Source organism: Lasioglossum baleicum, chromosome 4 (genome assembly GCF_051020765.1).
Source record: "Lasioglossum baleicum chromosome 4, iyLasBale1, whole genome shotgun sequence".
Classification (NCBI taxonomy): domain Eukaryota; kingdom Metazoa; phylum Arthropoda; class Insecta; order Hymenoptera; family Halictidae; genus Lasioglossum; species Lasioglossum baleicum.
In genome coordinates this window covers 14,737,764-14,753,821 of record NC_134932.1, presented here as the reverse complement: position 1 = coordinate 14,753,821, position 16,058 = coordinate 14,737,764, and the positions used below count along the sequence as shown (strand labels likewise).

Below are 16,058 nucleotides of genomic sequence, written 5' to 3'. Positions count from 1 at the left end.
TTCTACTTTTAGCTCCGCGTCGCCATTGGACGAACGGCGCACGTTCGAACGGAAACGTCCAATCCGCAATCGCGGACTATATTCGGAAATAACAAAAAAACCTCTGTTATACGTCGCAGCAGGCCGATCTGAATTTTAACTTGCCGACTGTAGGAAGTCGCCTCGTGTATGACATGACAGCGAGGCGAACAGGCGAACATTATTAGCGCAGGAGATGCGCGACGAGGCTGCTGTACGTTTTGGTTTTCTGATCAGAGGTTCTGCGTGTCATCGATGGTAGGTGGAACGGTTGTTTCTCATGGTACGCCCACTCGTAGTTAACGTAACAATGTGAAAGTAAATAATTGCCCGAGTACGTGCACGGGCATTGCGCGTATGTTAGTTACTGCGTGGGGACGGGAGGGAAAGAGGGAAACAGAGGGAGAGTAAGCAAGAGAGAGAACGAGCACAAATGATTGTGTTTCGTCGCACAAATCTTTTCGGGCGTTGCGGGACGGCGCCTTATCGTACGATTCTGTGAGCCGTCGATATTTTGCAATAATGAGCGTCGTGTTATCAGTGTTATGTTCCGGACCACGTTGGCGGTCAACTGTCAACTGTCACACGGAGATCTAACGCAGACAGTCATCCGATTTTCTTTCACCACTTTTAATGTTGTAAGTCAGCGAGAAACTCCTTACCGTTAGAACCGCGCGGCCGTGTATTCGTCATCGTTTGTTTTTTGTACACGGAAACGTTGCTATCACCGTTGCAGGACATTCAATGTTTGTTCTACGGTGTTTATCATCGAATGACAGAAGAGGGGCTCTGCGACACGTACCACCTACATCTACATAACTATAGTTTCGAAATAGTTTGGCTCCGCTTGCTTTTGCGCGGGGCGTTTCTCTTCGCGTGAGACGCGATGATATCGTCGGTATATGACATTGTGTTAATTGAATCGTTCGTTTATTAATTCGCGCTCTCTCGTCTCCATGTACTGGTCGAGCACCACTCGCTACTATCTTACGAGAAATGCTCTCTAGCTTATTTCCTGTTAGTGTTCATTCTGTTTATTCGTTCCAGACGATTGAAAAAATGCTATGGCGTCCTCAGGATCGCATAATGGGGATGCTGACACTGAGAGCAACAAGTTCGAGGGCTCGAAGGTTGACCGACATGGGTTCCTGCGAAGGGATTCATCCAACTATAGCACGGACAGGTGAACTTTAGCTTTCTACTTGTAGCGATAAGGAGGTATCTCTACTTTCTACAACATTCTGTAATTTTACTCTAATCGTACCCGAAGTTGTATCACTGCTGGGTTAATGGCCAATCGGTGTATAGCCAAACTCTTTATTGTACAAGATGCAAAACTCGGCTTGTCTTCTCCAAATCAAACTCGACAGTGCTGTGGGAATATGGTTGCAATTTGTTAGTTAACACTTAGTCAGCCTCACGCATAATGCAGACTAATCTTCACTACTTGAAAGACACAAAGAACATACAAAAATAATTTTAACCAATTAATTATATCAGGTAGCAACAATTCGATTCTTAATGTAGTGTATAAAAGACATGAAATTAAAGATAAATTATATGATTTAAACATACAATTAAAAATGAGCAATGTATTTTAGTATTTTCTTAAAGTGTAGTAACGTTCGAAACAGGTAATCTTATGTAGCGGTACATTACAATACTGACAAATATACAGCATATATCCATTTTGTTTCTTACTCGCGCATTTGTCCCTTCACAAGAGGGTTTTACAACGAAACACAATGAATCATAAGTTTCGTAAGAAACCATTGTACTTGGAGCTGACACCTTTCTAAATTACATTTTCTTCGATTCTCACAATTCACTTATCGAAACTGACTTTGTGAAATTTCTGTTCGCATGAAACACCAGCCTCGCGAAGCAGGGAATACCAGCGGAGGTAATGCTAAGGAGAGAAAGGAAATGGATACAGATGCTTAACAATTGGAGCTACTTCATGAACACGAACTACCGCAAAGTCAGAGAAAGATGCAGGAAAGGTATTCCGCCGTCTGTGAGACTAAGAGCATGGTTAAACCTGTGCGGCGGTCAATTGTTGATGGACACGAATCCGAATGTGTTCGAGGAACTTGTAGAACGATCTGGTGATCCTAAATACATAGACGATATTAAGAAGGATCTCCATAGGCAATTTCCACATCATGTGATGTTCATCGGCGAGGCTCCCGGCCAGGAGGAATTGTTCAAAGTACTGAAGGCGTATTCCATTTTAAATAGTAAGGTTGGCTATTGCCAAGCTCATGCACCCATCGCAGCATTTTTGCTGATGCACATGCCAGCAGTACAAGCGTTCTGGTGCCTGGTTGCGATATGCGACAAGTATCTCTTCGGGTATTATAGCCATGGGATGGAGACATTGCTCCGTGATGGAGACATCCTGTTCGCCCTTTTGAAGAGAGTGTCTCCTGTCGCTTACAAACACTTGGTTAGTATGCATTTCTTTTATACAGGGTGGAGCATTTAATCCCTTGCACTGCTATTTATTTCATGGCTGTAGCAATGAAAAATTCTTCGTCGTTCAGAATTTCACACGAAAAAAAGGATATGTAGTTTATATATCGACCACAACAAAATAAAATTTTATTTCGGTTTATAGGAAATTAATAACTAGACTGTGTGCGGGTGTTCATGCAATTTGCAATTTTTGTAGACGAATTTTAAGAAAGTGGAATTAAATGAAATCTTGTTTTCAGTGGTAGTAGTCTTTGTAGATCGAAAACAAATAAAAATCATACTAAACTCTGTCGAATTTTATATTCTAGCATTTTTTGAAAATTTTCAGGAGCCATAAATGTTTAGGATTGTTCATCGCGAGTCTAACTCGATATCGTACGGGAAGGGGTTAAAATGGATCGTGCTGCTAAGTAACATTATAAATAAATCTAAATTTGTTTCGATTTGCTCTTGCAGAAGAAGCAGAAGATGGAGCCAATAATGTACATGACTGAATGGTTCTTATGTGTTTATACGCGAACACTGCCATGGGAGAGTATCCTCCGAGTGTGGGATATGTTTCTCTGCGAGGGAGTTAAAGTAATATTTAAAGTAGGATTAGTATTGTTAAAAGGCAGCTTGGGTCGTGCATCACTAGTTAAGCGTTGTCCGGCGATTTATGAAACGCTGGAAGTATTACGGAATCCTCCTCAACACATTATGGAAGAAGAGGCTTTGGTCTACCAGGTAGAATCAACTAGCGATAATAAATCGCATACAATTAACACTAAACCTACCGAGCTCTACAAGTAGCCAAATAAATTTATTTGAACTTTGTGCAGTTCGTATTATGATATCTGCTCTACTAAATATATTTATTTGATCATTTACCACGAAAACGTCTTTATAATTTCAATTATTGTGAAATATAAAATCTGGAACCAGTCATGTTAAATAGTGTGATAATGTTTCAGATCAGGAAGTTGAATATAACCGAAGAAGACTTCGAGTACGAGCACCAACGTCAAGCATTGAAGCGGAAAGCAGAGCAAGCAGCTTCTCCTGCTAATCGAACAGAGAGAGACTGATTAGAAGAAAAAGAAATAGCTTGTAAAACCGAGTAATGTGTAATGAGCTTACAGGTATTACTCCAAAGTGTGCCTTTCTTTATATCCTCCATATTTGTACAGACACCAACGCATACATTAACGTAGTTAAACTTTTACAAAGCATAAATCTGCGTACAGCAAAGAGGTTGAAGAGTACCTAACTTCTTTATTACAAATTTAAATGATTATCGGATATACATTCCCGAGACAGATCAAATATATAACTTGTCCCTATTTTTCTCTATCGTATAATATATTATAATAATATATAAATATATATTATAGTTACAAAGATGCACAATATTTGTAGGTGTTTATAGTACCGTTTAGCGTTGTATTATTTCGAGCATATCTCTAGTTATTAACTTTCATACGATTTTATTAATATTTATGTACAAACAGAAAGGAAAAAACTTTGTAAAACATTACACGGTTTTTTTAAAGAGTACAGTGTAGTGTATAACGATGTTATCGAATAAAACTTGTTTTGTTTAGCTGATCGTTGTTTTTTCGTGGAAGATTTTACTAGGAACTAATTAATGTTACAGTTAAATACATTTTATAAATACATGTCTCGTTTGACTTTATCTTTTTACCTTACAGTATTAAAATCTAAGTATCGTAGTTGTAAATAGTTAGCAATTAATTAATCTAATTACATGTAGCGTGAATAGACTGCAGATTTGATGCTATTATGGCATTTTACAGCGATCAAATAATATTTTCATTTCATTGCACAAAGGTCTGCAGCCCAATTAAGAGTTAAATGATGGAATCCACAAATTAATTACGAACAGTACTTTAGAAAATACAATATCTTCGTTCTCATTGGCCGATGACTCGCGTCGGGGATAGAAACGAGACACTACGAAGGAGATAATAACGAGCTACCTCATGTACTCGACGCGCTGTCCTTTGAGGCTTTCCAGGAGATTGTACCGATCAATAGCGTTCACAATAGCACTCGATAAATGAAGAAAGTCGTCTTGAATCTCCCGGGATTGCAGTAGAGCTTCGATCGCAGGAAGCCTCGGTAAAAATAAAACGCTCATCATGAACAGAGCCGCCATGGTGACGAAGGTGCTTATGGCGACGAAGAGAGGGCTCGATGACAATATAGATTGAGTAGATAACGGAGCCGGAGGACTATTGAACACGGCTGGAGGCTGCAAAAAAAAAATATTATGTACAATAGTTCCCTCTCATGTTATACTATCTTTACTGTTTATTTTTCACGTCACACTTTTTTGTAACACATAATTTTATCATCGACGTGACAGCTGCTTTCTTGGCTACGATAAGTTATATCGAGTTATCATCAAAACCGGAGAAACCAACACATGAAAAATTCGTTGAAATTCTGCAGAATATTTAAAACTAATTTTGATGAACTCACTATAGTTTTATAGCCGTGATCTTTCTTGTACTCCGACATGAAGCTCTTCAATGGGAAGAAGTAATATTGATAATTAGGAGATTTAATTGGGAACTCCACGTGAGTTTGCGGTACTTGAGGCAACTCTCCAGTGGAAAGCGCATTTGTCAACGTTTGCAAATTGACTGTCGATCCTCTTTCCAGAGCTTTTTGGTACATAGCAGCCAGCTCGGCCCGCGAGAACCCGAGCGCTTCCGGTTCTTGTACTTTGGCAATGGCGGAACTGTACGGCTGCAAAAATACAGAAAAATATATTTCTGTTCAGTTAATCCTATACCTAATAAATACTAGTACGATCATTGTCAGAATTTCTAATTATTGTCTCAAGGTCTACCGGAAGCGGAGTACGGAATTCCTTCTATTAAACTGTAAATGTAATTTTATGGTGGTTATCTTTATGGAAGAGGGGCTTTTCTGTTGTAACTCTTGTAAAAAAGATCGTCACGCATGTACCACTGTTATTACAATGAGAAAAATCCTGTCATGCACGTAATGATTATATTCGCAAGAACGTATTTCTTGATGGATTCTGTGGTTTTAATATGGAGTAAAGTAATTTAACACGAAGTTAGCTAACTTTAAATAAACTGACGCGCTACGAATTTCTCTATATAGGTTTTGCACTAAAAATTCACCCTTCTGCAAATCAATTCCACTTAAAATTAATTCTTTCATTCATCAATTGTTTTCAAAGATACATTAAATGACAGAAGACAGTACCTCGCTGACTGTAAACCGAACAACACGCACATTTGATAAACAACTTTTCTAAAAGCCCTACATAATCGCTTGGGAATTGGGGCGTTTTTTAAAGGAGGACAATGAATAATTAGAAATGATCGCTGACCTGATAATGACTGGGAAGATTCTCCGTATCGTAGCGGAGCGTATCTGCCTTCTCGGCGAGGAGAACATGGTAGCTCTGGTTTTTATACTTCTGTCGTGGATGCATGTTGATCCTCTGCACCTGGACAGCCTGTTTTTCTTCGTCGGCCACATTGTTGTAGTTGTTGGCCCAAGACAGGCGATCGTAAACGTTTACGGGGGGCGGAACATTGAACTCTTGCAGCTGCATCATCGCCTTCTGAAGATACTCGCCGCTGGACTCAGCGGTTCCTTGCATTCTCGCGCGAACAAGTTTCAACATCACCAAAGCGAGACAAATCAGATTCATTCTCCTCGCGATATCCATCTTGGACCCATTAATATATCCCGGGCATTTGCTTTTTATGCCAGGAGAGCGAATTTCTAATTATCTCGATGCCCAACAACACCACCACGACAAGAGAATAATCTTCAGATCTTTTCAAAATACACACCGGAAAATAAACCATTCGTTGCTTATTTTTCGAGAACTGTGCTTATTTTCGGAGAGCAATCCGCGCGTGCCTCCGCGACGAAAGATGTCTTCCAGTCGATTGAATTTTTATTTGAAAATCATATCTACTTATTATATTTATTTATTTGATGATTCCAAATTGTGTTACCAGTCGAGACAAGACAGTATGTTGTCTCTTAGCAAACAAAAAGTTGCGAGTCACGTGTATGGAACACTCGCGGCGAGCATACTTCGCGTTTACGCTAACGGGGATGAACTGCAAGGAGATCCTCGGACAGTTTGTTCCCCACCAAGTGATCGAGGAATTCTCCAGCTCGTATGTGGAGGAACATCATCCACTAAGAACGAAGCCATATGCTCCGCGAGACGTTCGAATTTTGTTCTTGCCTCGAGCGACCATCTGACCGCCATTTTTCGGAATAATTTGCGAACCGTCATCATGCAAATTCATCGAACATGTGATTTCTCCATTAGGGGAATTTCTGTTCAATGGCATAGCGATAACCCAGATTGCACAAAGATGTCTTAAAGACGTCTGTTGTTGGACATTCCGACGTCTTGGAGACGTCTCGAGAGTCTCTTTTTACATGACCAATTACATTTTGAGGAATTAACTCCCACAATATGATGTAATTAAAACGAAAAAGCTTTATCAAAAGAACAAACGTGAAACATGTCTTAACGCGAGCTTATTGCTTTTCATTTTGTTTATTACTTATTATAAAAAGTAAAATAAAATTAAAATTAAATGTGTCCTGCAATCGAATGCAAGAACCACTGGAAGGAAATAATTTAAAATAACTGATTTGAAATAACAATTTCTCGAGAGAAAATGTTTTTTTAATGTACCGACTCCATAGGATTGATAAGGAAACGAACAAAATTATTATAAAGGGCAAAACATTGAAAGAAAAATTCACAAGAAAATAAGAAGCTTGCATGTCGAATTAACTTGTCATTCTTAGTGGAAAGGTTAAAGTTAAATGCACAGAAAATTGCGCAACGAAGAAAGAGCAGCCACAAGGAGCGATTTTAGTCATTGAAACACGGGGTCTCGTACGAATGACGAGTTGACTGGTCCGTCGACAGATTAAGGACAATGGCGAAGCATATTTCATCACGCAAAGTCCGCTAAAGTTTTCCTTGGAAAGAACGGACGGAGAATACGGAATAAGGACCAAGCCGCGTTCTTAGCCCAGCATTGATGTCCCCAAAAGTATTACGTACACGAAAACCTGATTATCCGGTGGCCGGCGAATATAGACGCGGTTTCGGGCACGTCTGTTACGCGATTGAATCACGAATCAAGCTTTTCGACATCATCCAACTCTGGCAAAACATGCTGATCCGTAACGGAATCAAGCAGACCTCGAATTCGCCGTTAACCCCAACCGCCCACCTCTGAAGTCTGAAGACGGAGGAAGATGGGAAGATGTGAGTTGGTAATTTTATAAATTGGCAGGCAAGGTGTTTGATAAATTTTCAAAAAAGCGGATCTCGATGAACCGGCTTCATTGGTTGGTAATTTTATAAATCGGCAAGCAAGGTGTTTGATAAATTTTCAAAATAGCGGATCTTGATGAACCGGCTTCATTCGTAGACGAACGGGTTTCTCTCAGTTAGAATTTCTTTCTTCCCGCGACATTTTTGTATTCGCCCGTGTCGTCGAACATCTCGTGGCTGGTTATATCAGCCAGTTCAATCTTTTAATTTTCTGCAGTTTGACTCGTCATTCTGTGACAAGAGGGACGCGCAGTCTTGACAAGTCTCGCTAGCTCTCAGAAATTCGCGCTCTAGATGCAACGAATAAAACATCAAACAAGCTCGAGTTGACGGTGTCCGGCTACCTTCAGTCATCGAAATCACCAAACCGCGTCTTCCTGGCGCAACGGGTTCCCGATAAATGTCAGCGGGGAACAATGAAGTGCACTGGTCCCGTTCCGCCATTGCGCATTTCGTTGCTTCTTGCGGAGGATCTTTTTGCGAACTTCGGAGGCGCAATGAATCGCTTCGGAACGCAAAGACTTATGCTTCTTCGTTGTCTATCTTCAGCTGAAGAAAACAGAGATCTTCAATATAATAAAGCAAACGGTGTTAATAAATCATTTTAGATGTTGGCTGCAGCTGGTTGAAGACTTTCAGCTGGAAAAGGGAACACAATTGAGTTTGTTCTACAATAATAATACGAGAGGTACCATCAATCACTTCGGTTGGTCCCGTTCCGCCATTGCGCATTTCGTTGCAACTTGCGGAGGATCTTTTTGCGATCTTCGGAGGCGCATAATGAATCGCTTCGGAAGCCATCTGCAATTAGTCAAAGACCTCTTGCTTCTTCGTTGTCGATATACAGCTGAAGAAAATAGAGATCTTCAATAATAAAACAAACGGTGCTAATAAATCATTTTAGATGTCGTCCGTAGCTAGTTGAAGACTTTCAACTGAAAATGGGAACACAATTGAGTTAGTTGTTCAATAATAATGCGAGAGATACCATCACTGCTTCTTCGTTGTCGTTCTTCAGCTGAAGAAAATAGAGATCTTCAATAATAAAGCAAACGGTGCTAATAAATCATTTCAGATGTTGTATATACCTAGTTGAAGACTTTCAGCTGTAAAAGTGAACACAATTGAGTGAGTTGATCAATAACAATGCGAGAGGAATCATCAATCAATTCGGCAAGTGCGTGCAACAAGTTGAAGACTGCTACGTCGCGCGTCGTGGCTGCGTTTCTGAGCCGAGGAAAGAGGAAGTGGTTGCGGAAACTGTTCTCGTAAGATCTAACCGGGCGTAGATTCGATTAAATCGAAGTCTGCGCCAGAAACCTGGATCTCCTTTGTTCCGACAGACGCCTCGGTTTCTTTCGTTCCGGTCGTCCGTCGTTAAAAGGAAACTTGCGCGACGAAGGAGGCCCGGCGCGTTATATTCTCGCCAGACTTCGGCGTTACCTCCTAACTGTACTAAAAATACGTTCCACCGGAATAATTGGGGAATAGAAATTACATGCTCGTCAGCCCCGGGATGCTTGGATATTAAATGTACGGTATTCCTTTCGTTCTTGATTGTCTAATTCATTCCGTGCGCTGCCGCCGCGTGCTTCTCCTAATTATCTCGAGGAACGCGCAGGATAATTTTGAGAAGCTGTTTTACTCGAGTTATGAAATCAACGAGAAACGCTTTCCATTCTATCTCTGCCGCGATAGCAACAAATTATTATTAACCCTCTGCACTCGGAGATATTCCAATTCGAAAATCGAATTTCTCTTCCGGCCCGAAATATTTTATATATAATCTTAATTTGATCGATATGAAACTGATACAATCCCTCGTACAATACTTTCAGTAGTTTATTAAAATATTAACCTTTAGTTTACTCGCACTCTAATGAATTATTCCTGTACATTAGTTAGGTCTCTGTTAACATTTTTTGACAGGAAGGTTGACCAAATATTTTTTAACGAGCCCGGAACGATAAATCGCGTTCGATATAGCAAGCTGTCATTGAAATCGAATTACAGTGAAATGCACAGTAGTCACTTCGAGCTAGTTAGCATATCTTTCGTCTACTATAATTATTGAAAATCTCCGATTTTTTCTGCGCGAAGAGGCACTGTAATTTTCTGTAATAAAGTCGTTAAAAAACGTTCAAGATGGACGCACGGTTCTACGGACTCGCTCAGTGGCCCCTGCGCAGAGCCGTTAGACGACAACCCACGATTTTCTTTAATTATACTCGTCCGTCTGTTATTGTCCCGCCATGATCATCCAGTCAGACGGCAAAATGACTTTCGTCGGTATTTTACTAGACCCTCGTCGAAACAAACTGTCGTCGAGGTTCCTGAATGAACCTTTGCTCTTTTTAAACGGGGTCACCGATCGTGTTATCCCTTTTACCGGGAAACAATAACGTTAACAACGTTAACGGTACAACGAGACCAGTGCACTTGAAAATTAATAGTTCCATCGAACTGAAAACAATGTTCATAGAGTACCCGACACTCAATCGGACGGTACTTCTAGAAAACCGTGTCATTACGCGCTGGTAACCAACAAATTGATTTTACACGGCCAGCTTACTTCCGAGTGGAGTAGCCTTGTGCTCGGTACGTTTTAAATCCAATATTAATTGCAATTGAAATGCATCATCGTGAAGTCTGCGGAGAGAGTAGACTAATTGAGACACTATTTACTCTGATATGTTAATACATCCCCAATCTTTCCAACTGTTGCTCAAAACTTTAACATTCAACCCTTTGCACTCGAATGGTGACTGGAGCGCCAGTGAAAATTGCCATACCATTATTCAAAACAGTTTTAATATTATTCGATTCGTCTGTATTGTATAAATTGTAAAAAGCTCAACTGTTGTGTGTGTATGAGAAAACAGTCTCAATTCGATGTGCGCAATGGAAAGAAGATAGAATAAAAATTAGCTTGAAAGAAATGTCTTGATTTTCGAATTAAAATTGCTTCGAGTCCAAAGGGTTTTAACTTTTAATTACTCGCAAGCGTAAACAAAGGTGTCGGCCGCACTAGCAAAAATGTGTTTTGCATTGAAGTGGTTATTTCATTGAACAAATAAAATTTATTTACGTTAGAGTGTTGTAAGAATTTATACAACGGACTATGAATTGAATAACGAGTGTGGCTGCAATTCCCAAAATGAGTATCTACGGCTAATCGGCCATCTTTGAATTCCGTGGACCCCGCACCTTCGGCAAACGTGATGTTATGTTGGGATTGTTGGATTTACCGATCTGTGCATCGATTGGAAATGAAATAACGGGTGTGATAAGAAGAAAGGCGGATCGACGGAGTCACAGGGGCGTAAAATTGATTAAAACATTAAAAAATGGCGACGGGACTGGCATTAGACCGGCGTACCGTAAGCAGGAAGTGGAAAACTGAAATCGCGTGTATGGCTCATTATTGTGTCGTGTATTTCCTTTCACATCGAGTGCACCGTTACCGATATCGCTTTACAATTCTTCATCTTCCTCTCCCGCTCTCTCTCTCTCTCTCGCTCTCTCTCATTCTCCCGACTCATTTCGTTTCGCTCTTTTTTTCCCGTTTTCGAATTTCATACAAAAAGGATGATTCGATGATCAGCGCCGCTACATCATTCCGTGGCGTTCGTCAATCGCGTTTCTGTGATTCGCGATCGACGAACGACAGCGTTGTTTCTTCCGTTACACGTACATTTTCATAGATACAATATATATATATAATATATATATAATATATTTCTTTATCTTTAGCGTCTTAATCCTTCTCCTCGAAGTGAGTATCATACAAAATCTAAGGCTACACGTAATTAACCTTAATTCCTCCGTTTACATATTCGAACGAAACTCAACGAAAACACTCACGGCAATAGACTGCGAATCTTTATGCGTTCGTGAAGTGTGTTAATCGTCGGAAGGTTGAAGAAAAAAAAAATGGTCCGATTATGCGCCACGGCTCTCTGATTCGTTAAAGAGTTTAACCGATTATTATCCTCCATTAAGAAAGAACGAGATTCTTCGTGGTACCTTGATGCTTCGAACATGCAAATTTACATAGCCTCCTTTTAATATTCTACTCTGCAGGCCGCGATCACAATCGAATCTCTCTTGGACGCGGTGCATACAGTTCAAATACATTTAACCAAAAATTTAAGTCTCCTACCTTCTTCTAACGATACGATTTCGGATAACAATACATGGAAATTTTATTTAGCCTTTTTATACGCAATGTACAGCGAGGACAGCGACGCGCGTCGAAGAGAAATCGATCATTTTTATTCAAAATTTGAACGAACGCATAGATTCCGCAGTCCGGCGACGGGATACGTGGCGACATTTTCAAATTCACGCCGATCCTTAGCAGACTAATTTATAATTTACAAGAACTCGCGAGACGACGAGTCGTTTCTCGGAGACGGCGGTGGTAGGCCCTAGTTTTCAGTGTTTCCTTATGTCTCTGACATTTTGTCATCGTCCCCCCCCAACCTACCCCCTAATTTTTTTCTTCGTTTTCTTGCCGTTTTCCTCGAAAGGTACAAAAACGTCGAGATCGTTCGAGACGGGACGAGAATCGCCGCCAAATCGATTTGAACTTGGTCGCGTGTCACTGCTTCTTCCGCTTCCGGTCGCTCGGCACCGTTCGACCTCGTGGCTCCAAGTGCGAAACCATTGGATCACGGTTCACCTAATCGGTTGTACCGTACGAACGCGGTGCATGCCCTTCGAATTCACAAGGAAAATTTCATATATTAACGCTGGAACTGTTCGGTGGCTCATAAAAAACTCGTTTCTGATTTGTTAGTTAACCCCTTGCCGCATTTTAACGAAGATTCGAGAACAAGATCTTACAAATATGAATGTTACGCCTTTCTTTTTCAATGAATTTGGTTCGTTTCTAATTAATATTTAACACTAAACTGGACCGCGACCGGTCAAACCCAGATAGCACAGAGATGAATGTCCTACGAACGTCTTTCGAACGTCTTCTGTTAGAAAACGGTACGTCTTAAAGACGTCCCCAAGAAGTCTTAAAGGTCCATAAATGTTAATTAAATTAAAAGAAAGGAAGACTAAAAATAGATTTCGACAAAAACGAGTTTGAAGTTAAACCAATAAATAGCTTTATTAGAAGAACGCATGTGGAATTGACATGAATGTAATAAAAATAACAATTGCCAATTAAAATCACAATAAAAAAAATTAAAATTACTATTACAATGACAATAAAAATTGAAATTGAAGCAGAAACACTAACTCCAACAAATAATACCAATGCTAATACTGCTAGATTATGGGTACATAAAAGCCACTCTGTTTATGGTCTTAAAGACGTCTTTTTAGGACGTAAGACTTTCAGACCTAGAATAGACATCTGTAAGACGTCGTGTGCTATCTGGGAATAACCGCTTTCACGTTGCTTATTTTTTAATTATTGAAATTATAAAGGTGCTTCCATTAGAAAATATTCAATAAATTTCTTTATTCGAGCACGTATTATTATAAAAATTGTGAAGGATCTAAATAAATTCAGTTTTGTAATTTTTATAAAACAATATATACCCGATACAATGAATGTAGCCAAACAAAAAATAGAAATTTTCTTTTCTCTTCTACGTACGACATTTTTCGAGACAAAAATAGTTTTCGTATTAAAATAGTTCCTAGTGCAAAGGGTTAATGAGATTTTTCACTGAACGAATGTTTCCTTCGAAATTGATTTAACAAGAAAGAACATTCGAATAAATGTTCACTATCCAGAGGGCACAGAGCGGTTCGAAATGGCGATGTCTACTTTCGGCCACAGAGACACGCGAGTTAACTCCTAATCGGTGAATATAAATGTTTGCAGGAGAAAAATAGGCCAAGATGCGTTTTGCTTTTCCATCCGAGGAGAATTGGCACGGGAGATTCGAAACGCAACCGGAAGTGGAGGACTGTGCCTTTACACCGAAAAGAAAAACATTACAATCGATGATTCCCTGAGGAATCGTGAATTAATCGATAACCACCTTCGATGAAAGAGAATTTAGTGGTCGCGGAGGGCTACAACTAAACAACAAAGCATCAATGCAGCTTGATGGCTCAGAGAAAACGTAACATTCGCCTGGCACGCTTTTCCACGTCAACAAATTGTACAGGATGAATATATACGTGAGCGTACAAATACTTCCTATGCCCACTGTATGTGATTCACACCGTGCAATAAACGTTCGGCTATCGTCAAACAAAGATCAAACACACCGCGATCTAAATGACGGTTTAACAACGTCTATACAGAGATATCTAATCGTAAGCTATGTAAAATAGTTTATTGCTACGTCTACGGGGTAAGCAGTCTCGTTCGTGAAAACTGACCGATGCGAAAAGACATTTTCCGTCCCGTGAAGGAGCATGGTCGATTCTATCAGCCGCCGTGTTTTCTCTGGCAGAAATGAATTGTGTCCTGACAAAAGTTCCTTAAAAATCGTAGTATATATCCGTATCAAATGGTAAACGGTTCCCGAGAGCTCGAACGAAAAAATGACAAGTTATAAAAGTACAAGATCGATTCGTATCAAAAACCGGCCATTGATCGCCGGTTGTACAAAAATTAATGTGATCCATCACACCTTGAACGCATCAGTCGCATAGAATATCACAGGAACGTTTAGTAGGTGCCACTGGTTTTCTCCATACACAAGGTGTCCCGGTTATATTCGTCACTTTACATAATTCCCTCACTTTTAACATCGTCATTGAACACGTTCTACATTAATTTGTTAATTTTGTCTGGTGCATAGTGCGGCGAGAATACTCGCCGATGGTCGAGAAACAATAAAGATTACTTTGATTCGTTATGCTCCAGTGAAGTATTAAAGGCAAAGAAAGTATTTCGGGTGGTAACAGGATGTGGGACACCCTGTATATTAGAAAGAGAATATATCTGCTCGTGTGTCGGGTCAGAGAAATAAATTTGCTGATCGTTAGACGATATTTGATAGCCAAACACTTTCGAGAAATCCTTTCGGTCTAGAGGTCTTTCGAGCTGGAACAGTGTTTTTTTATCATCAATAATTTATTTAAAGAATTTTACATCACTCCAACATAAATAAAACTTTTATTCAACGAAATAACTACTTTAATGCAAAATAATATTTGCTGGTGTGGCCGACCCCTTTGTTTATGCTGGAAACAGTAAATTTAAGGTTTTGAGACTGTAAATAATATCAGAACTTACCCAGATAGCACATGACATCTTTAAGACCATAAACAGTATGGTTTTTATGTACCCATAATCTAGTAGTATTAGCATTGGTATTATTTGTTCGAGTTATAGTGTTTTTGCTTAAATTTCAATTCCAATTTCAGTTTCAATTTAAATGCCAATTCCAATTTCAATTTTTCTTGTGATTTTAATTGCAATTGTTATATTTATTACACGTTTTGTGTCAATTCCACATTCGTTCTTCTAATAAAGCTATTTATTGGTTTAACTTTAAACTCCTTTTTATCGAAATCTATTTTTACTCTTCCCCTCTTTTATTTTAATTAACATTTATGCACCTTTAAGACTTCTCAGGGACGTCTTAAAGACCTCCCGAATGTTCAACTGCGGATGTCTTTGTGCTATCTGGGTAATTTTACATGTTTTTAACTTTTATAATTACTCGCATACAGTATTTACAATCTCAAAATTTAATGTTTTAATTTAGTGTTTCAAGCATAAACAAAGGTGTCGGCCACACTAGGAAATATTTACTGTTCATTGAAGTAGTGATTTCATTGGATAAAAATTGATTTATGTTGTAGTGATGTAGAATTCTGAAGTTTAGACAATTTGCGACGCGTGAAGGAATAGATTTTTAATGTTTCGATTGGGTTGTCTGATCCGACACGACATTTCGCAAGCAAACACAGAATAATTGGGAAAGAAATGGTTTAATTCGTTCATTTTGACTGCAAGTAACAGTACTGTCGAAGGTCATTGTAAAAAGACAATGCAGCGCAGACCAGAAAAAAGTGATTACACCTTACTCAAAGTATAGATTTACAAAATTGTACCTAGTGCAATATACAGTCTCGAAAACGTTTCGAAAGATTCGACGAAATGACGAAAAGACATTGCATTGTCTTTTTAACAGCGACGTTTTACATTTCCACTTTTCTGAACAAGTGCCTACGGATGGAAAAATACAAACAGCGGATAAAGAACTATGAA

General features: G+C 39.4%; 2 protein-coding genes across 4 annotated transcripts; one reads left to right on the top strand and one right to left on the bottom strand.

Annotated features, from left to right (window-relative positions):
* The first annotated feature begins 82 nt into the window (after window positions 1-82).
* Window positions 83-4,154, top strand: Wkd (TBC1 domain family member whacked). Of its 3 annotated transcripts, none has more exons than XM_076422512.1 (5): window positions 83-276; window positions 1,066-1,201; window positions 1,894-2,467; window positions 2,953-3,222; window positions 3,450-4,154. In XM_076422512.1, the coding sequence occupies exons 2-5, from the start codon at window positions 1,083-1,085 to the stop codon at window positions 3,561-3,563; spliced, it is 1,077 nt and encodes a 358-aa protein (XP_076278627.1). In that variant the 5' UTR covers window positions 83-276; window positions 1,066-1,082; the 3' UTR covers window positions 3,564-4,154. The 3 variants fall into 3 exon arrangements, with proteins under 3 accessions (XP_076278627.1, XP_076278626.1, XP_076278628.1); XM_076422511.1 differs by lacking the exon at window positions 83-276 and adding an exon at window positions 384-656; XM_076422513.1 differs by lacking the exon at window positions 83-276 and adding an exon at window positions 693-916.
* LOC143208265 (uncharacterized) lies at window positions 4,052-12,287 on the bottom strand. The gene is made up of 3 exons (XM_076422528.1): window positions 5,867-12,287; window positions 4,981-5,250; window positions 4,052-4,750 (listed from the first exon to the last, which is right to left on the bottom strand). Exons 1-3 carry the CDS (start codon window positions 6,209-6,211, stop codon window positions 4,472-4,474), a joined length of 894 nt encoding a protein of 297 aa, XP_076278643.1. The 5' UTR covers window positions 6,212-12,287; the 3' UTR covers window positions 4,052-4,471.
* Window positions 12,288-16,058: the final 3,771 nt, after the last annotated feature.